At 38.2% G+C, this 27,463-nt stretch overlaps 2 protein-coding genes across 16 annotated transcripts in view; one reads left to right on the plus strand and one right to left on the minus strand.

Moving 5' to 3' along the window:
• The window catches only part of CSPP1 (centrosome and spindle pole associated protein 1), a 67,709-nt gene extending 54,690 nt beyond the window's left edge, over positions 1 to 13,019 (minus strand). For 6 of the 15 annotated variants that reach the window (XM_030011850.1, XM_030011852.2, XM_030011851.1 and 3 more), the window contains exons 1-5: positions 11,749 to 11,951; positions 7,462 to 7,565; positions 6,000 to 6,096; positions 789 to 889; positions 48 to 71 (exon numbers count right to left, since the gene is read on the minus strand). In XM_030011850.1, the coding sequence (XP_029867710.1) occupies positions 48 to 71; positions 789 to 889; positions 6,000 to 6,096; positions 7,462 to 7,565; positions 11,749 to 11,854 (432 nt within the window). In that variant the 5' untranslated portion in view covers positions 11,855 to 11,951. The other 9 variants (XM_030011859.1, XM_030011861.1, XM_030011848.1 and 6 more) reach the window with 7 other exon arrangements.
• A 14-nt stretch (positions 13,020 to 13,033) lies between these two features.
• Positions 13,034 to 26,714, plus strand: COPS5 (COP9 signalosome subunit 5). Its single transcript, XM_030011862.1, has 8 exons — positions 13,034 to 13,329; positions 13,441 to 13,675; positions 16,402 to 16,530; positions 17,740 to 17,805; positions 19,283 to 19,368; positions 22,191 to 22,302; positions 23,084 to 23,232; positions 26,314 to 26,714. Exons 1-8 carry the CDS (start codon positions 13,166 to 13,168, stop codon positions 26,396 to 26,398), a joined length of 1,026 nt encoding a protein of 341 aa, XP_029867722.1. The 5' UTR covers positions 13,034 to 13,165; the 3' UTR covers positions 26,399 to 26,714.
• The last annotated feature ends 749 nt before the right edge of the window (positions 26,715 to 27,463 follow it).

A 27,463-nucleotide genomic window follows, 5' to 3' on the forward strand; every position in this document is an offset into this window, starting at 1 on the left:
AGCTACTAATTTGAAGAGAAAAAAAATTGATATTGCAGGCACCCTACCTTTCTTTTTGCCTGTGAAATACCCTAAAAGTCAGGGAAAAAATACTATTGAAAAAGAGTCTTTAATTCAAAAATATTTGACTTAACAAAAAAGACTTCTTTTCTTAAAGCCAATCCATTCTTTCATTTTAAGAACTAAAGACACTGATAATTAACATTTTCAGACAACAGAAATTATTTGGTTCCTGATTTTTTTTTTGTTTGCCTAAGAAGGGATACAGAATATTTCCAAGATTATGGCATTTCATACATATCATTTCAATTTTAAATTTACTGTGATATTTAATAAATCATACTAAGCAGAACATCAAAGTTTTTTTATTTCTAAAATTGAAAAGAAGCTGTCAAATGGAGTCACTCTAATTATAGGAATATTCTTACCTGAATTACAGACCATAGAATACATAAGTACTTAAGGAAGTAACAGATGATATTTTAAATTCTTAAGAAGAAACTAAGAAAGAAGTAGAGACAAATAAACAAGAATATTCATAATAAATGGTACTAAGTAATATGTAGTCTCACAGCAATGAGATCTGTAGAAGCCTGAAATACATAGCCCTTCCTAGCAGTGACATTCTGAAATTACTTTTACTCGAGTCTTCGAGATTAGTCATCGCTTATAAGGAATGCCTTCTTACAAAGATTTTTCCACAGATTTTATTAATTTTCATTCAATTAAAATGAGAGAGTAATTTTAAAAGATTCACTAAACTTAGGCAACCAGACAAGATGCTTTACCTGAGAAAGATATCGCCTATAATCTTGTCGAAGTTCCTCTTTGAGTTTATGTTTTTTTCGTTCATATTCTTCTCCAAGTGGTAAACTCAAGCCATAGTCACCTGAAAGTTTAACACCATTAAATATTATTTTTTTACTATTTTGTATCAATACAAAGCACACCCTGCAAAAGCTACATCTGGATTTTTATTAGACATCAGCAATAAAAAAAATTAACTATGCAACCAGTAATTACAACACAGCTGAAATAAAAACACCTTCTCTGTAAGAGTAGTTGGGTAGAAAGCACGGAAAAATGGATTAGGTTTTGGATGTTAGTTTTTCTCTAGTTGTTTCACTTTTTCTCCCCACTAAAAAAAAAAAAGCAACATAAACTGAACTTATTTGGATAGTTTGACAAATAGTATAAAATAACATAAATATTGTACCTATTTCTTTTGTAAATGTATGTTTCAAAGGAAATCTCCTTTGACGTGTTAGTTTCTAAATTACTCTTGACATTTTAAGCTGTGCTTATCACACAATAAAAACCATACTTTCCACCTAGAAAGCAACAAGCTATTTGTTTAGCACAAAGCATGTGAAAAATATATTGGCTTCCACACAACTAGAAGGAATCCGACCATATGGCAATAATAATAATTTTTTCTTTCCACCTCAGTGTTTTTAATTGTAGTAGACCCCAAACACACATTTAGTACTTTTCCAAGATTACTGTCAGGTCTCGTAACAGCTGCACTCTTAAAATATAATGCTATGCAAGTTGTTTGTCATTCCTAAAACACATTTTAAAGTGCTTTATAAGAAATATCCTCTGCCCCAGAAGCCCACCTCTACAGCCACTTTCACCACTCTCCACAGGGAGCTAGTGAATTCCACAAAACCACACACCAAGAGACAAAGATTGCAACTGTTTGGGGTTTTTGTTTCCTGTTGTTTCTCCGAAAGCATTTCTACATCTTACAGTCTACGTAAAATGAGTAGCAAGGAACAAGAAGGAAGAGAGGGATATTCTAGATTTACTCCTACATCAGTCCCAATTTATTGCATGGTTGTTTGACTCTGGTATTTTAAATGTTTAGGGCGTTAATGAGTGTCTGTACAGTAAAAATGACATTATATAAATGCTGAAAATTGCTAACTTGGGAATCACTCTGCTACTGAAACAGATAAAAGGTTGAAATACACTTAATAAAAATGAACTCGGCTGGCTTGGCTTGAGAGAGAGAACCAGAACAGGAGTCAGCCTGCTGTTCTGTAGAACCAAAGGACCTAATACCTGATTAAGTATGTCATACACTATTTTGAAACAGCTTACAGAGTTGAACTGCTAACGAAAATCTGCATGTGAGCTGCTTCTCCAACCTGCAAGTTACTTTTCGACTAATTTTGCACATAAGGCAAGTGTGAGTTCTGCTAAAAAATAATGGACCATTTCAATTCTTAAAAAAGGGGTAAGTGTAAAGAAGAACAGAATACAGAAGAGGATGGGGTTTGTTTCAGCTACTTGCTCTTGCCTTTTATTTTCACATGAAATTATTGTTGGATTAACTATAGGAAACCAAAAAAAAGATCAAAAGCAACTAACATATCAGAGTGAAGACGCATTCAGTAACTTCACAGAAGCCAACAAAATTCAGAACAGAAAAAAAAAAAACAGTGAGAATCAAGTGCTTTGATTCAAACATATGAAGTATTCAAACAAAAGAGGATTTAAATTTGATTTTATTACAGAAGACCTTTTTTTGGCCACCAGAAAAGCACTGAGATAACAATTATAGCTAGCCACTTAGGAGATATTTGGAAACTACCTACTTCAAAAACTTACTTTAGGAGAGCCTAGCAGGGCAAAAATACTCCAGTTAACATACATTCATCCTAATTTTGTGCTCAATTTGTCTGAATTCTTCAGTCAGAAAAAGAGATATGCTTTCATTTTCATTGGTTTTCTGCTTTTGATTATTCTATATTTGCTGTATTTATTTGCCATTTCAGATTCTGTTAATCACACACAATCACAGTGACAACTTTTTTTTTTTAGAAAAAAGTTAAGATTTTAAATGCATTTTTACATACGTTTGCATGCATTTAATATGTTGAGAAATAACTATAACTTCTTTCAGCCTGATTCTCAACACTACTGCTAGAACTATAGAACATATTTAGCAGCTACCAAGGAACAAGTTCCTGTCTAATTTAATCCAAAGGAAATTACATTACTTGAAAGCAGAACCAGCCAATATCAACAACCATTCACTGATAGCCAAATGTGTTCAGCGCCCAAATTGTTATTATAGAATGTGCTGGTTTTGGCTGGGGTAGAGTTAATTTTCTTCATAGTAGCTAGTATGGGGTTATGCTTAGGATTTATGCTTAAAACAGTGTTGATACTACAGGGATGTTTTTGTTATTGCTGAGCAGTGCTTACACCATCAAGGCCTTTCCTGCTCCTCACACTGCCCACCAGCGAATAGGCTGGGGGTGCACAAAAATTTGGGAGGGGACACAGCTGGGACAGCTGACCCCAGCTAACCAAAGAGATATTCCACATCATATGGCATCATGCTTAGCAATAAAACTAGAAGGAAGGTTGGCGGGGGGGTCACTGCCCAGGGACTGGCTGGGCATCAGTCAGTTGGTGGTAAGCAATTGTTTTCATTTGCATCAGTTGTCTTTCTTGGGTTTTATTTCTCTCTCTTTGTTATTTTCCTTTTTATTACAATGTATTTATTATTATTATTTTATTTCAATTATTAACCTGTTTTTATCTGAACCCACGAGTTTTCTCACTTTTACCCTTCCGATTCTCTCTGTCCATCCCACTGGGGGGAGTGAGTGAGCGAGACGCTGTGTGGTGCATAGTTGCTGGCTGAGGTTAAACCACGACATAGCAATACCTGAATACCCCTCATCTGTAATACTTCATTATGTGTGTTACTATATTTAGGTGTCAACAGTTAAGTCCAATTTATAATAATAAGCACAACACAACGTGCTATTATAGCTCTCCAACAAGAGATAAAATTATTTTAATATTAAAATAGCTTAACTGTTACATAGTGGTCTGTCACAGCCATTGAGATACTACCTATTGTGTTCTATTTTGTGCATCTTATGTTTCCACAGTTAAGCAAAGAATTATCAACACCAGCACTAGCCTGCTGATCATAATAGAACTGCCAAAAATGTAAGCTAGATACTTATTCAAGTGCTGTCCTCTAACCAAGTTTATCCATTATGACTTCTGGCAGCAAGAAACATTGAGTTATCATTTCAGTTAATTTTTAGTGAAGTTTTCCCGTAAAGGTTTTACAGGAGCTCGCCTTGCTGATGGCTGGAAGTTCTACTTTTACAACATCCTTACAAAAACCACGTTTTTATTTATGCAGCTAAGATCAGTTCAGGCCCCCAGATTCACAAGCTCAGGCTCTATTTTTTAATTTAAGACATGCACTTTTCTGGTCACAAATTCTGTTACAATTATAGAGGGGACATAACATTAAGCGTAGCAGGAGTACTTATTTAAAAGATACATTAGATTGGTATTATATAAACAACATCAAATATCCATCAATGTATCTTCTTTAAAATAAAAGTACAGCTTTTGCTCCCACTGGAAGCTGCAGAATTACACCAGAATTACAGTAAGCATAGTATGAAAATTAATGAGGTACAAAACCAAAGTGTCTGCACATGAAAGGAAAGAGTTACCTATCGACAAGAAGTAGGACACAGAAAAGCTCTAAAGCTGTCAAGACAAACCTGAGCTACACAAGTGTAACTAAGGAAAAACAGTAGTGCCTACAGAAAGGAGATGGTAGGACAAGTAAAGTGGCACATTACAGAAACAGTAAAATGGAGAAAGGAACACTATCACACATTTTCAAACAGAAATCACAAAGAACACAGAGAAAAGAAGAAAATAGGACAATATGTATGTTTAAAGAAAATGGTGATTAAACCGTTAGTCACAGCAAAACAAATCTCACCATTTCATTTGGTTACGATTTCAACCAAAACTAAGTGCTTGTAAATGACTACATGTCCTGGTTTCAGCTGGGATAGAGTTAATTTTCTTCCTAGTAGCTGGTATAGTGCTATGTTTTGGGCTCAGTATGAGAAGAATGTTGATAACACACTGACATTTTCAGTTGTTGCTAAGTAGCGTTTAGACTGAGTCAAGGATTTTTCAGCTTCTCATGGCCAGCTGGCAAGAAGGCTGGAGGGGCACAAGAAGTTGGGAGGGGACACAGCCAGGACAGCTGGCCCAAACTGGCCAAAGGGCTATTCTATACCATGTGACGTCATGTCCAGTACATAAACTGGGGGGGAGTGGGGATGGGGTGGGGATCGCTGCTCGGGAACTAACTGGGCGTCGGTCAGCGGGTGGTGAGCAATTGCATTGTGCATCACTTGTTTTGTATATTCCAATCCTTTTATTATTATTATTGTCATTTTAGTATTAGAATTATTATCATTATTAGTTTCTTCCTTTCTGTTCTATTAAACTGTTCTTATCTCAACCCACGAGTTTTACTTTTTTTTTCTGATTCTCTCCCCATCCCACTGGGTGGGGGGGAGTGAGTAAGCGGCTGCGTGGTGCTTAGTTACTGGCTAGGGTTAAACCACAAGACCACATTATAACAAAATTACAAAAGCGATACAATCAGTTTAGTAGTCTATGCCCAAAGGTTTAAAAGACACTTAGCATTTAAAAGAAAAATTAGTTTAACTGTCTGCATTTTAGCCAAGTTTGACTAGGACTCTTAAGCTTAGAGGCTGAAAGAAAAGGCATCCTTACTTCCCTGGCCCAAAGCACAGGGAACGTACCCTTTTGCAGTAAAGTCCAGATGAAGGATGGACTTCCAAAGCTTTTGCTCCACCCAAATACAACAGGAAAGGGCAGATCATCTGCCAAAGACTGGCAAGCAGCTTTTAGGGTTTTTTTGTTTTGTTTTTTAATGGAGCTACCTTTACAAGAAGAAAAAGAAAGTGCTTAGCATATTTTCCTTATTCAAAAATAAGCATAACTACAAAAGAAAATTCCACACAATCCCAAGATGTTTGGAAGACTGAAGAATAGGTATGCACTTGAATTATAATGATCACCTTATAATTAAAAATCTGAAGCAGTAATTCCCTTCCAAAAATTCTCAAAGGTAATTAAATGCTACTTAAATCTAGAAGACATATAAAGAAAATACACTCTACCTAAAGGATAGTTCTGTTGATTATTTGGAGGTATATTTTCTTTAGCCATGGAGATTAACATTTTGCTAGTCTCAGAAAGCTTCTCTGATTCCTTATTCTGTAAACAAAACAAAACGCATGGCTGTTTCACAATGTAAAAGAAATATCACATATAAGAACAACATCATCAACATAATTATTAGCACTGGAGAAGAGAGAGATTGAAAGTGATGCTGGATTAACATATTAAGCAAGTTACACATTTCACTAATACTACCAAAAAAGTAGTTCTCCTCTACAGCCCAGAAATTATTAGTTCAATGTATTTCAATATATTTCATGTCATGAAATATGTTGACAATATATATTGTGATTTAAATCATAAACCACATCACAATCCACAATTGTTTCATAATTTACACATATCCTCTCTGGTTTTTTATGGGGGCTGATTTGACGTACTGCACCCTGCTTGAAACTATGAAAGAATTACAGGGTAGTAGAGGGCAAGTTTAACACACCTGTTCCTTTTAACTACACTTTCACCATACAGCTTAGGACTTTATCTAACTACAGGCTGGAAACATTCTCCTTCTCTTTAAATTTGCTCTGAGCAGAGGCCAAAATAAAGGAAGCCCAACTCCTCACAGCTCCCTACAAATGAACTTTCTGGAGTGAATTAATAAAACTTTCTGGAGAGAATTATTGTAACGAGGTAAAAATGCTTATGTAACCCACAGAAGGGGAAACATGAATGCTCATAACCTTCTGATGAAACAAAAAAGGGAGTGAAAACTCAGTATTATAATTGCTGTTAAAAGCTCAAGCTGTTTGGGGCTTTGTAAGTCAAACAACAGACAAATCAAAACTCCTTTTTTTACTGAGGACTTTATTTAGTTACCATTAACACTTAGCTGGCTTCAATTATTTAGATATAGCTTTTTGCCAGGTACTGGCACTATTAAACAATGTAACGGTGATCTACAAATTATAAAATCTTTATAGCTTCAGAATTATGTACTAAAATTTCTAATAGGAAAATTGTGATAAGAACAGATTTTTGTTTAATTGACTGGATTAAGTAATTTGCCTTTTATATTTCCTAGTTTCCAGAACAGAAATTTTGAGGATATTTATACCTTCCATCCCTATACCAACACCCATGCTCTGGAGTGGGCAGAGAGCAGATCCCTGCCAGTCTACCTTACCTAGGGAGTGGGGAAGGAACAATGATAACCATTTACAAGAGTTTTCCCACTTGTAAAATACAAATGTTACTGTGTATGCCTGGTGGCAAACAGGTTTTCAAAAATCTACATAAATACAGATACGAAGTATTTAAGTCAGAAATTACTTTGAATAGATAAAATTTTAATATATACTTTAACAACAAACAGGTTTAAGAGCACAGTAAAAGCAAGCTTAAATCAAGACCCTAGCAATAGAAGTGTTTAAATTCAGGAAAACTGTTTAATACTCTTACCCTCATTTCCATGCAAGGTGGATCATTTTCAAGTTCTGCTTTATCTTGTGCCAACTTGGCCTTCTGATCTTCAATAAATTTGTCTAAATCATCCGCCATCATTTCTAAGGTTATAGAAAAGACATAGAACACTGCCTCTACATCAGAGCCTCAAAAACTTTTAAAGCTCAATTACAGTTGCTTAAGACAATCGTTAAGCAATATTCAAGTTTCTCCCTCAAAACTACAAGCCTTAAGATGTTTGCTGGGTCAACAAAACACCTGACTCAGGAAACCCATCCATGGATGAGATTACTTGGTGTGTCACCAGAGAGAAAATTCAAAGATTCCAGATTATAAAACTGAAGATATTTCTCTAATCTCTTTTTCTAACTTGGTTGAAGTGTTTTGGGGTTGGTTTTTTTGCCTGCAAGTCTACCAATGGCCCTTCACTACACACTAGCACAAGCTTATTGTTAGTGAATTATAAAATCAAAATTATACAACATACAAAAATAAACATGATAAAAGAATCATTAGACAAAAAAGTACAAAAAGTGCAAAACACATGGGTACTTTAAAATAAGGACCAAATCATACAATCAATTCTGTGCTTAACTTACTGTCATGAGAAGTCTTAAAAATCATCAAGCTCATTCAAAACCAAAAAAAAAAAAAAATCACAAAAAATAACAAAGAAAAAAACCAAAACCAAACAAAAAACCCACAACCCACAAAACACAAAATACATGCATAGTGTTTCTGGAGTTGGAGCCAACAATGTATCATCACCTCCTGTACCAATAAAATAGCAGAGGCAATAAGAACAGCCACAATTCTGCAATAACTGTAAGATCGTGGATATCAGGCAGCATTGACTTGCAATCAGACAAGCCACTCATCTGTAAGAAAACACGTACTGAGGAATAGCTCATTACCTCTTCCATTAGTTGTGCATCTTGCCTATTCAACTGAAAGCCCTTCAGAGCAGAAATTTTAGCATCTTATTTGTGCATCTTATTGTATATTGCGTATTTATCATCTTATTGTATATTGCTGCTCCTAGATAACCTCATAATAAAAGTTAAAGTGAATCAAATTCATGACAAAGGAACTGTACATAAGTTAAGACACACACTCAGACTTTGAATATTCTTTGTTAGGATAGTCTTACCAGAACTAAAATTACTGCAAAGCTGCATACTAAGTAACCATGGAAAGAAGACAGACAAAACCAAAAAGAATGACTGCATACAAGCCTACTCATCCTAATCTCCAGCTTTTTCATCACCTCCACTGGAGGAGAAGTTTTGCAAAACCAAGCCTCCAGATGAAAAAATCCATAAGTTATATTCCACGCTTAAAGGAAGCATGAAACCGAGAAGAAAATTATGACCCTCAAATCCCTCTAATATTACCCACACAACTTAAGCAACAGGATTGCTTATGCAGGTTCCTAAGCAATCCCATCACATCCAGTATCTAAACTCAGATTGTACAGCAGTTTTATGGAGGCTAATTCAGTATCTTTCTAAAGCCTACAGGTTGTATGAAGTAAACAATAGGCTAATGATAAAAGTATATTAGAAAACACATTCAGGAAGAGGATCAAAGAATTAAAAAAAAAAAATAAAAAAAAACCCAAAAACCAAACAAACAACAAAAACCCTCAAAGACCAGCAAAATAAGATACTATGTAGGTAAACATAAAATAATGTGTCCAGAGAGACCGAGATAAATGCTTACTAGAAGCAAGACAAAGAGAAAAAATATGTCAAAATTCCATCAGATAAATTCAAATAATTGCATGCTAACTTAAGGAATACATCTGCTTGATGTATTCCTTAAAATATATTCCTTTAAACTTCTCCTCTTACATTAATGCCATTTTTTGATTCATAATATAAAATTATAATATTGTAACACAGGAGGCAGAACTAGGACAACCTATTTACAACTCCTACTAGTAATACAGGACAATCAATTCCAAAAATAAATTTCCCCATCTGATTTGACCTAAATCTTTAATCTCATTAGTTTTGCACCCTGATAAAGGATAAAAGAAATCTAAAACAGGGTAAGTTTCCAGGCACTGATAAATTTTATTTAGCCTATTAGGTTATATAAGATTAATGAAAAAAACTGTTCTGAACAGGTGAAACAACTTGTCATAGTGAAGAACTTAAAAGTTGGTCTCATCACCTACCCAGTGCTGCATAGCCACCAAGAGGAAAATTACTGCACGTAGGAGGTGGCACTATGAGAAGCCTTTCCAAAAGCTCATTGACTGTAACATCTGTATTTCTTACCTCTATTTACAATAACATTTATAAACTCTAGAACTGTTTCCAAATCACTGCATTGGAATGATACCAAACCTATTCTGAGAGATGGTATAAGGAAAGGAATATTTGCAGTATATTTTCTATCTTGCACGAGGACCACAATGAATATTCTAGCATTTTGCACTCCTTCCTATTAAGAGCAATATAATAAATCAAAAACCAAAGACAAAACAGTTACAGTTGAACTACACAGGCAATTCAATTGGTGTCAAGAAAGCTCGCAACTCCAGGCCTTGGAGAACACTAAGATGACTAATGCTACAGCACTGTTGATCCAGCATACCTTTAATACAGCTAAATAGCCAGGAAAAGTGGCCAAATGCCTCCTAGAAAATAGCTAGACATTTTACGTCTTACATCCTTCTGCTTGAGTTGATCTTCTTAAAATATGCATGAGCGCAAACTTTATGAGATAAGCAAAAAAGAGTGTAGTATACTGAAAAAGAAAAAAAGAAATAAAAAATTCTTACATAGTCTAAGCAAAAGACTGACAATTTGAATGATGCATACACTGCTAAGTTCAGAAAATATACCAGTATGTAAGGAAATATCTTACTGAATATTAATCAATTTTATCATCTACTGTATCAAGTGAAGACACCATGACTAATAACGACAATAATGAAGAAACAATACATTTCTATCTGAAAAGAGTGTTACCACAGTCGCCCTTTACAGAGTAATCTATCTCAGAGGTGACAGCACTAAAGTCACAGTGAACCGACTGGCTTCATATGACTACACAAACGTACTGAGGTAAAGCCTGCCACTATAAAACCACTTCAATTCAAAACTAAATAATCTATTTTCAGTTTAGCCATGTGTCCAAATGCATTTTGTGCATTTCTAGATCCTTGCAATTACTAGTAAAAGTAGCAGATTCAAAACTCAGCTTGGAGACATTGCTCCATGGGCATGTGCATAGGGCAAAAGAGAAAGTCAGAACATGCTGTAAACATCTGAAAACCCAAGGATAAAGCATATGCCCCCAAAATTACGAGGTGCAAACAGCATATGTTTCATGTTTTTTGGAAAACAGAGTATTTGGTAAATACTATTTAAAAAAAAATGTTTGACAGCATAGATATATCAGCTCTTCCTTTAGCTCTTACATCTTTACATCTTGATGTACTTGCATTTCTGAAACATTGTATTATTCAAAGTGAAATTCCATTAAACTTACTGCTGCTATATACTCAACTACTGTCTGAAAATGTCCCATAAAAAATTTATTTTCTATATTCTTACTTTCAAGAAGATTTTAGTTTTTCATAACCTTGTTTTCCTTTTAAACCAGAAGTTTTCACAAAAGCAACTCTGAATAATAACAGAGTCAGCTAGGTAGACTTCAACTTATGCAAATATACCAGGCAATAGAAAGCATACAGATATTCAAGAAAATAAGTCAAGTTTGAACATGAGATTTTTATTGGATCTATGCCCAGAGTTAATAATGCATGTCTCTGTATTCAAGATATGCAAAACGTCTATGTGTATACATATTGTATCATATGTACTATATCTAGCTGTGTGTTGTGTATCTACTTTATCACCTAAAGCAAAGTTTACTGCGTTCCTTTTTATTCTTTCCCTTTCCCTCCTATTTGTTCAGGAAAATGGGCCACAAAGTCTAAAATCAGCATGTGAAAGTGGACCAATTTCATCTCTTCTGTGCCACCATATTAACGTAACATCAGGAAAGCTGGCAAAATGTCAATTCTCATCCACGGGAACTGCAGCAAGGGTGGCAAGGAGTGAAGTTCTTTAAAAAGGCAACTATACGCCACGTTTAGTGATTGTACTTAAAGATTATATGGTCACATTAATTGTGTCATTAAAAAATATTTTTCAAAGCCTCACCCAAACTTCCTAAGGTCTCGTAACAGCCGGTACTGACTGCCTCTTTACCCCTGCGCATAGCTTTTAGAACAAACTCTTGCCGTCACAAACATGCTTCCTGTACCTGCCATCTTCTGTTTCTTCCAAATTCTCACTTGAAAAAGCACAATAAGTTCCAGGGTCTGGACGCTCACAATTAAACTCTGACTAAAACAACACGGCTTTTTCATAACTGGGAAGGCAAATAACCCTCAAACCAACCAACCAACCAACAAGTTTTGCGGGTTACTTCCCCTCACCATAAGCGCTTATCTACTTTTCCAGAACGCGTACTCTGATCGAAAAAGACAGGAATTTCGGAAAACCTTCAGAGCCAGGAGACCAGACTTATTTCTCCCGGCGGGACGGCTCGGGGAAGCGCCTCTCCCCAGGCCGCGGCCTCCAGCGTCCGCCCCACGGGCCGCCCCCACCTCCCTCCTTCCCTCCTCGGCAGCATTTCTCAGGCAGCCCCAGAAGCACCGACACCCCCCACTCCCCTCGGGCCAGGTGTGAGGCGCTGCCCCCCGCCCGAGACCGCGGCCGGCTGTGGGCCGGGGGGGGGGGGGGGGCAGGCGGCACGCCGGGCTCGGCCCCTTTAAGGAGCGCGGCGCCGTTGTTAGGCAACGGCCGCACAACAAACGGCTCCCGCCGGAAGGCCTCGCGGAGCCCCGCTGCCCCCCGCGGGGACGCCCGGGCCCGGCACCGGCGCCCCCCGACCCCCCCCGGCCCGCTCCCCGCGCCGCCTGCCGCCCCCGGCCCGCTCGCCCGCGAACCGCCCCCCGCCCCCCGCAGAGGAGAACGGGAGAGCCCGCCCCGGGCTGTGAACAGGACGGCCGCTCGGCCTCCGCGCGGCGGGGCCGGCAGGCGGGGCCGCGGGGCAGGGTCGCCGGGCGCCGTCCCGACCGCACCGCTCACCGGCGCCGGCGGCCGCAGCTCTCCCCGCGTCCCGCGCGCACTACCGCCTCCCCGGAAACCGGCGGGCGGCGCCGAGCAGCGCCCCCTGCCGCTCCGGAGGGCGGCCCGACGCGGCCCTTCTATCCCGCAGCCGCCACCCACCCGCCTCCTCCCCGGGCCGGAGCGGGGCCGGGGCCACAGTGGCGCGGCTTTAGCCGGCGACAGGGAGCGGGAAGGGAGGCGGCGGCGGTCTCCCCTCAACGGGGGGCTTCGCGGCCGCTCCCCGTGAAACACCGCTTGGCCGGCCGGCCGGCCCGCGGCAAGGAGCAGGGAGAACGCCCTGCGGCCCCCGAGCACTTCTGGCGGGCCGCCACATGCTCTAACCAGAGCAGGCGGAGCAGCCCCACAGTGACCCGCGGGCTCCGGCGGCCGCTGCACTGACCCGGCCGAGGCGCGCAGCACAGCGGCCCCGCTGGGGGCGCAGCGCCGCCCGCCCCGGGCCTGCGCGGACCGTACCACCTCCCCCCGCAACCCCCCCACTCCCGCCGCGCTTGGTTCCGCCGGCGGCCCGGTGAGGCGCGCCAAGGCCGTGCCCGGTGCGGGGCGTGATGGCGGCGGCGGCGGCCGGGAGCGGCGCCTCCGGGAGCGGGATGGCGCAGAAGACGTGGGAGTTGGCCAACAACATGCAGGAGGCGCAGAGCATCGACGAGATCTACAAGTACGACCGCAAGCAGCAGCAGGAGATCCTGGCGGCCAAGCCCTGGACTAAAGAGTGAGTGGGAGCGGGACCGGGCCGGGCGGCGGGCCCGGAGGGGCGGGCGGGCGGCCGGCGAGGGCCGGAGGCGCGGTGGCCCTGATGGCTTCCGCGGCCTCTCTCTTGCAGCCACCATTACTTCAAGTACTGCAAGATCTCGGCGCTGGCGCTCCTGAAGATGGTGATGCACGCCAGGTCGGGGGGCAACCTGGAGGTGATGGGGCTGATGCTGGGCAAGGTGGACGGGGAGACCATGATCATCATGGACAGCTTCGCCCTGCCGGTGGAGGGCACCGAGACTCGCGTCAACGCTCAGGCGGCCGCCTACGAGTACATGGCTGCGTACATTGAAAACGCAAAGCAGGTAAGGAGAAGGGGCAGAGGGTGTTTCTCCCCCTCCGCGGTGTGGCTGCGGATCTTGTCAGCTAGTCGCGCAGGAGCGGGTTCTGGGGTTTGCGGGCTTCCCGGCCTACCCCCCCCACCTCCAGCGATAAAGCGGCCGTCCGGTTGCCCCACGCCTTCTCAAACGTGGCTAAGAGAACTGCGCCGGCAGCAAAGAACGCAGGCCCCCTTAAACATCTGCACATATATATTTTCATGTCTTACAGTAGGTCATCAAGTACTGGCTTCTCCTTTCCTTTGTAAATGATTTTCATTGCTCAGAAAGTGTTTTTGTGGCTGCAGCTGGTGGCTCGTGGGTGGAACAAGGAGGGAGTGTGTTTCTAAAATAACTGATACAATACATGTTTCTAAAAAGAGCATGCAAAATTAAGTATGAAATATGTGTGTGTCAGAGGAACTTACTATTTGTAGACCAGGAATATGACATTTATTCTTACCTTCTTGCTTTCTCAAGTCTTACTGCATAGCCATGCTGCTGTTTCTCACAAAAATAAAGACATTTGTGAAGAAAATGCCAGTGAAGGAATAAGTAAGTTTCAGCGCAACTTAATTATTCGTATTTATAATTAGGAAGTTCAGACGAACTGACTCAGTTCTCCCTCTTTGTCGCCCTGTATTCAGAGATCCATGTCATATTAAGCCTGACTGTGCTGTAAAATTCTCACATTCAGAAGGATAACAGAAACACGGATCTGCTCTGTGGCTGATGTAGAAACCAGCACGGCATGTCAGAACACCTGCTGACATGCTCGTTCCAATACAGGGCAATCCTATACTATGAATAAACGTTGAAATTACTCTAACTCTCCAAGCTCAAGTAGTTTTGAGGCCTAGTTTACCCTTTGATTTTTTTCTTTAATCCTCAAAGTATTTTAAACCAGCTAAAATTAGAGGCCTTTTACTAATTCGCTGGAGATAACAGAGCAGTATTTGCGTTATTTTGGAGAGCTGTACTTATATTCACAGCCTTATGTACAGTTAGAGATATTTAAATAGATGTGAATTAGGCTGGATCATAACATCAGAAAAGAGTAAATATAATGCAGAAGTAGGTATATGCTGGGACATTTGCTTAATAATTCATCCCTGTTTATGAGAAAATTTAGAAATAATTTATTTAATCTAGTTCCTTTTATGTGGAAACTCTTAGTCTCATGATGCTAATACTGTTGTTGCAGAAAAGTAGGTAACTTGAAAAGATGTCTTTACCTAAAGATACATTCATACTCCAGTTCTTCAGTACAAATAATGGGTTTCAAAATAGTAAGTATATAGCATAAAATTAGTATTTTTTTATATACAGTTAGTTCATCTTATGTTTAAAACAGTCTAGATTTATGTAGGGGGTACTCATATGATAGGAAAAGTTTTTTCTAGTTATTTGTATTGTACAGTTTTGTCTATAGTTGGTTCTACAATTTTGAAATTGAACTTGTGTGCAAATAAAATAACTCGGCTTTACTGGTACTCTGGCACAGTTTGCATGCTGGCTGTTCTACATTTGATTTTGGCAAGCAGTTGTTCCTGGAATAACTCTTTTTAGTATTAGATTGCAAGTTGATATATTCCCCTGCATAAGTACTTTATAGACGCCAACGTCCCAGTTATCTTCTTCTCCATGGGCAGGATCTGTGTTAATACAGTCAAAATGTGTTATTTGGCTTTGAAGAATAACAAATGTTCTTTAGTGTTTTGTTGGTCTCTCCTTCTCTATTATGGGAAATGTAAAGAAAATATAAATATTATTCACCAATTCAAAAATAAAATAAATGTTCCATTCAGTAGGCAGTTTGTGTGTTCTGTCTCATCTTAACATTTTTCTGATTTAACCTTCCTGACATAGTAGAATTTGGCAAAACCAAGCAGGTGATGCATACAAACACACAACTCTCAGTTAAGAACTGACATATAGGGTTGTACCAAAATTATTCAAATCAGTGTGGAGCACCCAGTAAGCAATTACTGAGAGAGGATTACAAAACGAGGTGCAATGGGTGTTTGTTCATCTGGGATTTTGTTTGTTTGTTTGTTTTTCTTCCAGTATTTGTAGAGATAGTCAGGGGTATTATTTGGAAACTCCACTTTTGAGTTTTTCTGATCCTAAAAAAATCTCGAAAATTCATCTTTTGGCTTTCACAGCATGCTCTGGCAAGAATTTCTGTCACTTCTGGTGTTCGAAAACGTGCCTCTGAAGTTATTTTTTAAACGTAGCAATAATCTCTCTATATGCCTCCGAGATGTGTTACTGTACTAAATAATGAACATTCATTCTCTACTGACATACCATACATTATATGAGATTATATACGCTTACGTCATATCCACCCTAAGAAATTTTTCTTCCACGCTGAAAAGTCCCAGCTTACTTACCATCTCACCATGTGGAATCTCTTCTGTACTTCATCTGTCACTGAAGAGGGAGCTTCTGGCTCCCTGAAGTTCTTTGTTCTGTGGTAGTAGCTGTAACAGAGAATGGTAATACTACAGATTGTATGGTTTCTAGAAAATAGTTTAGCAAAATGAGGTGTATGTTCAGCGTTTAGTTTAGTAAGTTAGCATCATGGGCTCTGCGTGTCGTCTTTTTTATCCTCTCACCGTGTTGTTGTATGCTAGGAAGCCCAATAGAGGGCAGCTGATCCTTTCCGAATGGAGATTAACAATGGTTTTGTTTTCCTTCACTGCTGTTAGGTTGGTCGTCTAGAAAATGCAATTGGCTGGTATCACAGTCACCCTGGCTATGGCTGCTGGCTCTCTGGGATCGACGTCAGTACCCAGATGCTTAATCAGCAATTTCAAGAACCCTTTGTAGCAGTGGTTGTAAGTACTGGCTGATAGTTGATAAAACTGCAGAGCAAATTATGTTGTGGCGGGAATAATTTTTAGATTTCTGTCTGTTAACATTCTAGTAGTGTGTATTTTGCATGATGGAAGTTTTAGTTCCAAATTTTAAATTGGTGTCGCTCCTTTTGTTTTGCTGGCCGCGTACTGGTCAAACCTGTAGTATTGCTTACTGAGGCCGTTTTCACTGCATTGTTCCAGGTACGGTAGCTCTGTACAAATCGGTACATTACTCCTAACTTAAAGTTCTACTTTGTACTTCTGGAAAAAAAAAGTATTGAGCAATCCATATTCAACCACCTGCAACAGAAAAAAATCTGTTTCTTTTGTTCTCTGTGTTGCTTCTTCTGTCAAAATAGAGCAAAGTGTGTTCACAGAGTTCTGTTACTTTGCATATAAATTATGCCTTTTAAATTAAATCAATGGCATAGTACAAGGTACAATACACTAGGAAATCTATCTTTGAAGAAAAAATCTGAAGAAACTCTCTGAGACCTTCAGGGCCTTCCAGGCTTCAGATCACATTTGAAATCAAAAGTAAACCTTATTTTAGATACTACTTGTATAACCATTGTTACTGTAGGAAATAAAGGAAAAAAGACTGAAATTAGTCAGAAAGAAGAAATACAACTCTGATGGAAGAACTACATTAGAAAAGGATAAATGACCCTTAAGTATTTCTACCATGTGAGTTCTCCTATGTTATGACATAATTTCACAGATTCAGAACGCTTTTCTTGGGACTGCTTTTTTCTTTTTTTTTAAATTACTTTTAAAATGAAACAGGGCATTAGTACGTATGTTAGCAAGAAGATTCATTCATTAGTATCCTGTATTTTCCACCAAAATGCAGCAGATCACATAATACTTTTTCTTACCTCTAGTGGTTATAAGATTAAAATGCAGATTTTTATTATGATTTATTGATTGCTTTTAAGTGCAATTTCTTTAAAGTATTTGGGAAATAAGGAAAATGAGTTTTAAAAAATGGTCCATAGAACGCTATTCCTATTCCCACCTTTTTTGAGAGTCTCATACCAACAGATGCCAACTGAAAAAGTACTGTTTATGACAAAACTAATACAATTTGGGCTAATTAAGTTTCTGAGATACAATTACTGTAAAGTTAGTTTATGCCTGTAATAATTTATGAAATGCGTATAACAAGCATTACCTGTATTTCTACAGATTGATCCAACAAGAACAATATCTGCAGGAAAAGTAAATCTTGGAGCATTTAGGACATATCCTAAGGTAAATAGTTAAAATTATCTAGTGTGTGATCACTAAACTGTCTTTAAATATGTAATAGATTCGTTCTAAAGATTACTGCAGTTTTATCGTCTGACAGCTTGATCTGCTGTGCTGTACTGTATGTCATCATTCCTTCTAAAAGAAAGATGTGCTGATATACAGGTTATTGTGTGGCTTTGGATATTGATTACGTTTACAAAGGTTGACTTCTAGTTTCTTTTTCATAGATTTTTGGCAGTGTTAAATCAAATACTGTCTAGATGGTGGAGCTGTCCTAAAATTATATGGCTCCGTATAGCCATTTTTTAATGGATATAGTTGTAGCATTCATCAAAATAGTTTTATGTTAATTCTTCGGTATTATTATTTAGACCTAAACCCAAATGTTAATAGCGTGTTTAGTATGTTGTAATCTGCTTTTCATTTTAGAAAAGTAAGATTCAAAACTATCTCCTTAACTCTTTCAAATAAATATTATGAATCTTCACAAAATAATGTACAAAAAACCCAAGTTAATTAAACAACATGGAAGGGTTAGGCTAAAAACTAGAAAATCACATAAATATTGGAGATCCTAGATCTTCAAATGCAGTCTTTTGTTTATACTTCTTATAGAGATAGAATTGTGCTATTTAATTTCAGTCTAATAAAGTTCAGGTATATCCTTCAAGTTTCCAGTTATCATTGACTAATCAAGAATTTCAGGCTGACATCCATTAAAACCGTAATAAACAAAAATGTTTGTGAGAGGTTCCCAGTTGCATTCAAGCATTATTTTTGCGTTGACAAATATACGAGAGATCTTGCGACAGTTAGTGATGCAGGAGAATATTCGCTTCTGTAGGCAAAACCACTTCATAAATACTTCCAGAATTTTGAGCAGGGAGAAGAATCCTGCACCTGAAAACCAAATCCTATATAGAAGATGCAAGTTAGAAGTGTATTTTTAAGCTGTCCTCACAGTGGTCTGCAGGGAGTTCTTGCCTAGTTGGTAGCTATGAGTGGCACCATCTTGCTTAAATAAGTAATTGAAGTTTTAGGTATCCCTAAGGAATATCCAAGACATGGATGTTTCTTCCCTCTTCTCATGCCTCCTGTCTTCCCTCAAAAGAGGATTTAAATCGCTTCCAAGAACAGGTAGAGAAATATTACCTTAGAAGAAGCTAGCTCTTTCTTTGATCTAAAAAATTATCTAATCATAGCTTGCCATCTTGTTTGAAAAATCTCAGCTATGACCACTAGTTTGCTTCCAATATGCTTTTTGATAGATGCAAATGTAATGACTGCTAGTAAATGCCAAAGGTAAATCTGAGATCCAAGAAAATTTCAAATTTCAGGCTACTTGGGGGAATTTCATTTTCCCTGGGAAAAATAAACTAGAATTGCATAAACTAGAGCTTTGTGCTTTCAAAGAGTTTAGGCGTTTAAAGAAGTCCCAAAATTACTGTGTCATCTTTCCCCTTTGTTGAATTTTTAGGGCTATAAACCTCCAGATGAAGGTCCTTCTGAATACCAGACTATTCCGCTTAATAAAATAGAAGACTTTGGTGTACATTGTAAACAGTAAGTAATGTAAAAACTACTAACTCTAGCACAAGTTCTCAATTTTTGTGTTTAGGTTAGTGATTTGGTACGGCAAACTACATTTCTTGGAGTGTTTCAAATCTTGAAGTTCTTTGTTGCTTTAGCGCTGTTGGTTTTGTGAAAAAGTGTTACTGTTATTTATCAGGAGATATTTTAAGGAAGGACTGTTAGAAAGATGAAGATGAACCTGGTTAAAAACTTTAGCAGTTGATTCCTGAACACCTTTAAGTAGTGGTGCTTTCTTAGGGCAAGGAGGAAAGGGTCAGATGTAGATGTAGCAGCAGGTCTAGGGAGACTGTAATCTGTCTGCTCCTCTGAGTGCAAGTGCTGTACATCTCTTTATCCTGCGTCACTGGGTGTGTTACGATTGTTTCTGTCTTTGGTAGGATTGGAAAGTGGAGCTGCTTCAAGGATAATATCAGCAACAGGAAGAATTACTGCTTTATCTCCTGCTAGTTTACTTTACATGAATTAAAAAGGTAGTTTAGTTTTAACCATTCTTTCTTTAAGTGTTCTATCCCTAGCCACATGTGAGGCATTTGTTTTGCCAGGTCAGTCCCCTGATCTGGTCTGGCTTGTGGGAGCACACGCGTTCTTTCTGGTTAAGCTAAGGTGGGGTGGAAAATACAGACAGATGATGGAGGCACAGTGTTTGCAAAGAGCAGCTAAGGAAAGATGGGACCACTTCTTTCAGTAACGGCCTGGTTTCAATTCTACCTTCAGATGTTCAACAAGCACTACAGCTTAAGCATCTGTGTACAGAGAACTTGAAGATCTCATTGACATCAGTGTGTCCTGTAGGCTGTTGTGTAGTTTTTCCATGGTTGTGGTGCATGGGTATCTGTTCTTCAGTGCATTTATAGTGGCATGCAAAGTCTGACCCTGAAGAGATGAAGAAGTTAAAACAATTGGAATTGGTCTTCCTATCCAATTTGAGGAAAAATCCAGAACAGTAACTACACAGAAATATTTGTAGAACTGTAATGCTCCTGTCATTTCAGAGTAGTCCTTGTAAGTCTGGCAGTGGCCATAAACCCATGCTTTTAAGCATGAAAGGAGGATATGTTTTATCCTTCCTATTTTAGAGTTGGTCAAATTGGGATAGTTCATTTGGTGGGTTTTTTTGAAGTTGGAAGTGCTTAATAGTTACTGTTGTAATCTCTGTCTCAGGAAGTTGGCTCCTTGTACAAGCCATTTCTTTCCATCCAAAACAAGAAAGTATCTTCCAGTCTTTCCTAGAAGGAAACAGCAGTTAGGCAAAGAGAGGGTATTCAAACTGGAAATTTGTCACATTACTGAATTACTGATAATACAAAAGACTAGAGTGATGGTATCCTCTCAGCAGTATGGGTAGTCTGACTAAGAATTAAAAGTTTAGAGAACTTGAATGATGCTCATAGAATCACAGGATCATTGAGTCCAACTGTTAACCTAACACTGCCAAGTTCAGCACTAAACCATGTCCCTAACCACCACATCTACACGTCTTTTAAATACCTCCAGGGATGGTGACTCAACCACTTCCATGGGCAGCCTGTTCCAGTGCTCGACAACCCTTTCGGTGGAGAAATTTTTCCTAATACCCAGTCTAAACCTTCCCTGGCACAACTTGAGGCCATTTCCTCTTGTCCTATCACTTGTTACTTGGGGGTAAGAGACCAGCACCCACCTCACTACAACCTCCTTTCAGGGAGTTGTAGAGTGATAAGGTCTCCCCTCAGCCTCCTTTTATCCAGGCTAAACAACCCCACTTCCCCCAGCCACTCCTCATAGGACTTCTTCTCTAGACCCTTAATGATCCTGTCTGTCTGGAATGCCAGTGACTACTAATTGCTTCATAGTAGCAGTCTGGATAATCTTAGTCAAACTTCTCTCCTTTAATTGGTGTTCAGTGCCCAATGTGAAACTGCTTCCGTTTAATCTTTTTAAGCGAGTTTATTACAGTATTCCTCAAACAACTTGGATTTCTAATTTTGAATCTGCCACACATCTCTTTGAAGAACTGACTTAGTATCTCACTTTTCTTAGCATATGTGCAATAAGGGTATTTGTTCTATCACAGAAATACTAAAGTGTGGTGTGTTGGTAGATTTTAAAGTATTGTTCTCTCAGATGGAATTTCTTACAGAAATGCCAAGCAAAATAACTTTCCAGAGAAATCAAGAGATAATAAGATTATTGATAACCTGCTTAAGAATTTCCTGATCAAAATAAAGTTTAATATAGCTGTTTAATGTTGCTGTAATTCACCTACACTAATGACTTTGCATAGCTCAGCTTTCTATCTGCTTTATCATCTCTTGTGAATTCTGTAGCACAACTAAAGCCTGGCTTTCAAAACAGGTGTGGTAGAATGTAAGATTGTTTGCTTGTCTGTAACATTTACTGCTATCAAACATTCCTAATTGAATTAGCGGTGATATATGCAAAACAGCAGCTATCTGTAAGTAACAATTATTACAGTATTGAAGATCCCAAGCATGGACCAGGGCATCATTGCGTTGCATAAGAAGTTGTTAAGAGAATAATTTAAGAAACCTTGCAATCTCATTAAATAGAACACAGCAGTATGTGTGGGGATTATGTATACCTGTATTAAAGCTGTATATGAAATACTTACAGAAAATCTTTTCGAGTTAGAATTGGAACTGGGAGTAACTTTTTTATTGTTAGGTGCTTTGAATTTTTTAAGATACTTGCCATTGATAAGGATTTTTTGAGATGCATGTTCTTCAGATGTCACAGCCAAACAAGACACATTTAGATGGAAGCTTATTTTGTTTGCATGTTTGTTTTTAAAGGTATTATGCTTTAGAAGTCTCGTACTTTAAATCATCTTTGGATCGTAAATTGCTTGAGCTTTTGTGGAACAAATACTGGGTGAACACTCTCAGTTCTTCTAGTTTGCTTACTGTAAGTACCGTAGTATGCTATCGTATGCATTTATTAATTCACTAGTGCTGAAAGCCAGACCCTCTTCTGTAAAATGCCTAACAGGACACTGATAGATATAGATCCCATGTTAAGAGTCTATTTGTCAGATTAAACAAGAAAAGAAGGTTTTCCTAATCATAAAGACTGAAATGTTCCTTATATCTGCTCTTTAAAAGTAGAAGGTGGGAATAACTTATGTTTAATTGTATTGAGTTCTCTGTACATTTAGATTTTGTCTTAAACACCGTTTAAAACACCTTTTAACCTTGTATCTTTTTACAGCACTGTAATGAATAGTATGCCTTAGAATAATTGTACTGAATAAGTAAACACTAAAAAAAAAAAAACGAAACACAAACTTACAATGAGGTTGCAACAGAAGTACTACAGGTAGACCTTCAATGTAACAGCTCAGCATCAAAACATTCCTTCTGCAAAAGCCAATTTTATACCTTTTCTCTTGGTCAAAACCAACAGTTTTACTTACTCTTTCATAACTTAGGGCATGGGCGGAAAGTAAGTAATAAGGAGTGCCCATTTCAGACTTCAGGTATTGAGCATTTGTCAGATGTTCAGCTTCTGTTCTCTGAACCACCACTCATGTGCCACTCAAGTTCTGTATCGCTTCAATTGCAGATACGAGTTAAAATGTGCAGTACTACAGTCTTAGAGGCTCTTTTCAGATTTTGTTTATCTTGTGTATAAATGCTTGAATTTAAAACTTAGAATTCAGTATGTTTATTGCCTTCTTTCTCCTAAGAATGCCGACTACACCACTGGCCAAGTCTTTGATTTGTCTGAAAAATTAGAACAGTCAGAAGCTCAGCTTGGAAGGGGCAGTTTCATGCTGGGTTTAGAGACTCATGATAAGAAATCAGAAGACAAACTTGCAAAAGCAACAAGAGACAGGTAAGATAACCTGTACTTGTGTTCTTCCCTGTGAAAAGTGTCATTTTGTTTTAAACTTTTATCATGCTTTTAATTGGAACCTACCAAGATTATAGGTAAGAATGATTAGATTATAGATAGGAATGAGAGACTCCAAACAGCACTAGTTATTTTTGAAAGTTTAAGAAAACCTTGCCTCTGTTAAACCTACAATGGCTTTTCAATCTTTGTTTCTGGAATAAATTCAACTCTAGTTTATAGTTTATTGAACAAAAAATCCCTGTTAAATTCCATCAGTATATGGCAAAGCAAAAAAGATGTTTTCTGTCAAATGCAAAATAGTAGCATTGCTAGAAAATAGCACGTTTTATGTGATTAATCAGGTTTAAACTAACAGTAAATAAAATTCTTAGAACATGATTTTAAGAACTAGTGCTAACAGTCCAGTAAGTTTAGTTTACACTTGTGTAATACTGTCACTCAAAAACTAAGAGCTCCCTTTTTTTCATATTTCTTAATTAATACATCCACAAATGAGGAAGGGTTTTTTTGTTCTTTTGTGTTTTGTTTTTAAGAAGTAGATTACAGACATTCTGGCCTTTACATTTAGCTGCCCTGCCTGATAGCAGATACTTGCTATTATCAGTTAATGAACTTACCATCACTGGGTATACAGCATTATTTCAAAGAAGTTTTGGTGTTTTCCCTCAGTATTCCTTACATGTTTGTTGGTAATGAGCTCTTTTCTTTTTTGAGCTTTGAAGTACAAAAGTTGCTTCTCACTTATACTCTCATCTCTCTCCCAATAGTCTTAAGAATGATACATGTGCTTAGACTATCTATATAATGTTATAGTCACTATTTTTCCAAGTAAAATCTTATCCAACAAGTCATACAGTATCTTGGGCTCTTCAAGAACATTGTATTTGGCAAATTGCAGACTTGGAAAACCAAGAAGTACTGCAATGTACATGCTAGTGCAATCTCAGGTCCATCTGTGGAGAAGACAGGACTCACCTGCTTGCATCTTAGGAGCATTTTGAGTAAGATGTAATTCCATTTAAGAAGGAACAATTCTGTAGAATCCCTTGGAACAGACTGCAAAAATTGAGTAAAATCTGGGGTGTTCTGTTTTTCAGATTTGGAGGTTTTCTGGTCCTCTTCCTCATCATTTTATCTTGACATGTAGAACAGTTTTCTTGTGTTCTTCCCCCCCCGCCCCCAACATTAGCAATATGTGCCATAGGACAGACTTTGAGGAACTGATTTTTGACATACCAGATGAGTGGTGAGTTTAATGATAGGTAAAAAAATCAAGAGACAAAAAGGAGGCCTCGTGTGAAGAGACTGATTTATAAATAAATTATTTTATTTACATCTTGCTCAGTATGACTCAGGTGAACACAGGCTTTGCCTTAATAAAGAGAGAAGTTAGCTTGTGTTGGACAAGCCTTTGTTCCACAGTAAGCTGTGGGGGAATACCTGCAAATGTAATATGGTCATTGCCAAATAGACTCGGAGTTGCTGTTGTGCTAGTGTCTTCTGTGCATTTGTTTCCTTGTTATGGAAAGTTAACACCTCTTACAAGTTTTCTAACAAACGTGGTCAAGTTGGAGGGGGGTTGACTTTATAGAAGTTAATACCCATTTAAACTATTTTAGTTGCAGAATACATTTGCGGTGGAGTTAAGGCTGTTGTAGCTTACAACAGCCAGGTTAAGTGATACTTTCCAGTTCCTGTAGTGAAACGGTTATGATAGCAATGCTTTAAAGACATTAGAAGGATGGAGATGCTGACAAGTTTGCTTTGATTTTTATCCCTGTTCAGTGTCCCATAATACTGACCACATTTTATTTTCACATTACTCTCACATGCTTACAGTTATTCTAAGAAATAACTCCTTCTCTGATCATCCTACTATATTATTTCTTGCAGTGTTTCTAGAGATCTTTCTTTTCTGTTTTTATTTAGTCATCATCAGTAGTTAGTTTATAAATTGTAAGACTGGAAGGGATTCTTGTTGTCATCAATTCCGTTTTCCCATGTAACAGCGGCTACTGTAGTTCCCAAAATTGATTGTAACACTTTTACAGATGCATGTTTTTCTTCAACTAATAATCTTTCCGAATAAAAGAAAAATGACAGTAGAAGACTTGTGCTGACAATTGATTCAGTGACACCTAAATTACTTTGAAGAAATAAGCTTGCAAAGTTTGCTAAAGGATTATTGGGTGTATCTGTTTTAAGAAAAACAATACTGTAAGACATTAGCATAAAGGTGCTTACAGTTGGCTATATGATATCTTCTGTTACTGTACATACGCATCTCTAAGAGCCGTTTTCTAAGAGTACATATGCATTAGACAAACTGTGCTCCAAGGTGGCTTTCTTTGCCTAGGATTCCTTTATCTATCTAGTAGTAATTTGTCCCTATTCTCCATGCCTTCAGGGCTGATTCATCTTTTGCATTTGTATATTCTGTTTTGAGACATTTTTATGTGTTAGTTAGACACTACATCCCCCTAAGCCAGGCACACTGGATGAAACTTGGATCAATAAGAATCCTCTCAGATGTTCGGAGGTTTTGCACGTGTTACATATTTTCACTAATAACTTATTAACTCTGTCAACTCTTCCTTTAATGTTCTCTGCAAAGTTTCTCAGAGGAGCTGTGGTTACCGTGGTTACCGTTCACTACTGGCTGGGGGTGGGCAAAGGAAATAAGACAGAGAACAGTGAGAGCCTTCAGGTATTGATAACAGCTGGTAGCTCCATTCCCCCAGGGATTTTTTTTATTTTTTGGTTCAGATGACCACAGAGCTCACTTGCTATTGTTAATCTAAGATGTCCTAAATTGCCAGACAAAGAAGTTTTCTGGAATTGGTCTTTGTGTGTATAGTGCTCGTCAGTTTGCTTTTTAAGTAACAAAAAGCTATTGGCAACAATGTCTAAATTGCTGTGTGTGACTTTTTCTTTCTGGACAGTTGTTAAGATTCATGGGGTTATGGGCACCCTGAACTTCCAGAACAGCTGAATATCTTCAAATAAAATGACAGTTTGGTTCAGTGTTTGGCCAATGTTGAATTTATGCTTGTTTTTCAGCTGCAAGACCACCATAGAAGCTATACATGGATTGATGTCTCAGGTTATTAAGGATAAACTTTTTAATCAAATTAATATAGCTTGAAGTGCATCGCCAGCTGATATGCATCTCCAAAGCCAAAAAAGTCATGGTTTCTTTCGCTTGGACTTGTTCAATTTGGGAAATGAGGCTGAAGTGGAAAATTAGTCATTTAAATTGTAGTACTTTAATATTTCCCACCTGTCTCACCAGTTCTAAAGAACAAAATGTTCTGAAATGTAGTGCAACTTTTTGTTCTTTATCATAAAACACAACCAGTTTGGAGAATTGTTCCAAAAGAAAAATAAATGTGACTTCCTGGATTTTGCTCTTAGGTATTTATCTCTATTATCTAACTGCAATAAAACAATTTTGAAAATGAGTGTTTTGGGGCTTGTATTTTTTGGCAAATACTCATCTCCTCTTACTCTTTTTCTTATTGAAAGAATAAGAAAAGTTCTGTGCACTCACTTAGGTTAGATCAGTAACCTATACAGTATAAGAAGTTTGTTTCTCAGATTTTCATTTCTGAGTTTAATTTTATGAATTGAAATCCCATTTGCTTATCTTTTAACAAGTTACTAAATGTAATGGAGCCTTTCCTGATTTAGTTTTACTGGTCCAGCCAGAAATGGTTTCTTCTCACAGTAATGAAACATTCATGCATGATACAACAGTATTTTGCTTGTAGCCTCACACTTATGAGGGACATTTTGTATTTCTAAGTAGTCAAGGAATGACCAGTTCCACAGTGAAACTAATGATGTGGTTATATACCATTTTTTTTTCTCCTACTCGCCCACGATTGCTTGTCATAGTCACTTGTTGCGTGCAAAGGAACAAAATGAAAAATTATTATCTCTGAAGTATACATTAGGCTAATTTAGGGCCACAGATACTAAAATGCATTAGTCGTAATTGCTGGCTTACAACATGGTGCTGCTGCAGGGCTGATCTAAGTTTGTTTTGGAGGCTTTCATACTGCATTTCAATAATACAAGATGTTTGGATTTCTTTTAAGTTTTTATCCTTAATCCTGAGTTTCCTGGGGTTTTTGGAATGTTTACTTTTGGGATAATTTATGATTTATACAATATGCCATTACACTTTATACCTTAAGTAACTGATACT

Source organism: Aquila chrysaetos, chromosome 4 (genome assembly GCF_900496995.4).
Source record: "Aquila chrysaetos chrysaetos chromosome 4, bAquChr1.4, whole genome shotgun sequence".
Lineage (NCBI taxonomy): Eukaryota > Metazoa > Chordata > Aves > Accipitriformes > Accipitridae > Aquila > Aquila chrysaetos.

Excerpts from the sequence above, each read along its gene's own strand:
- COPS5 (XM_030011862.1), top strand. The coding sequence starts at position 13,166 with ATGGCGGCGGCGGCGGCCGGGAGCGGCGCCTCCGGGAGCGGGATGGCG. Across the intron at positions 13,330-13,440 it reads GCCAAGCCCTGGACTAAAGA|CCACCATTACTTCAAGTACT; the intron begins GTGAGTGGGAGC and ends TCTCTCTTGCAG. Across the intron at positions 16,531-17,739 it reads AACCCTTTGTAGCAGTGGTT|ATTGATCCAACAAGAACAAT; the intron begins GTAAGTACTGGC and ends GTATTTCTACAG.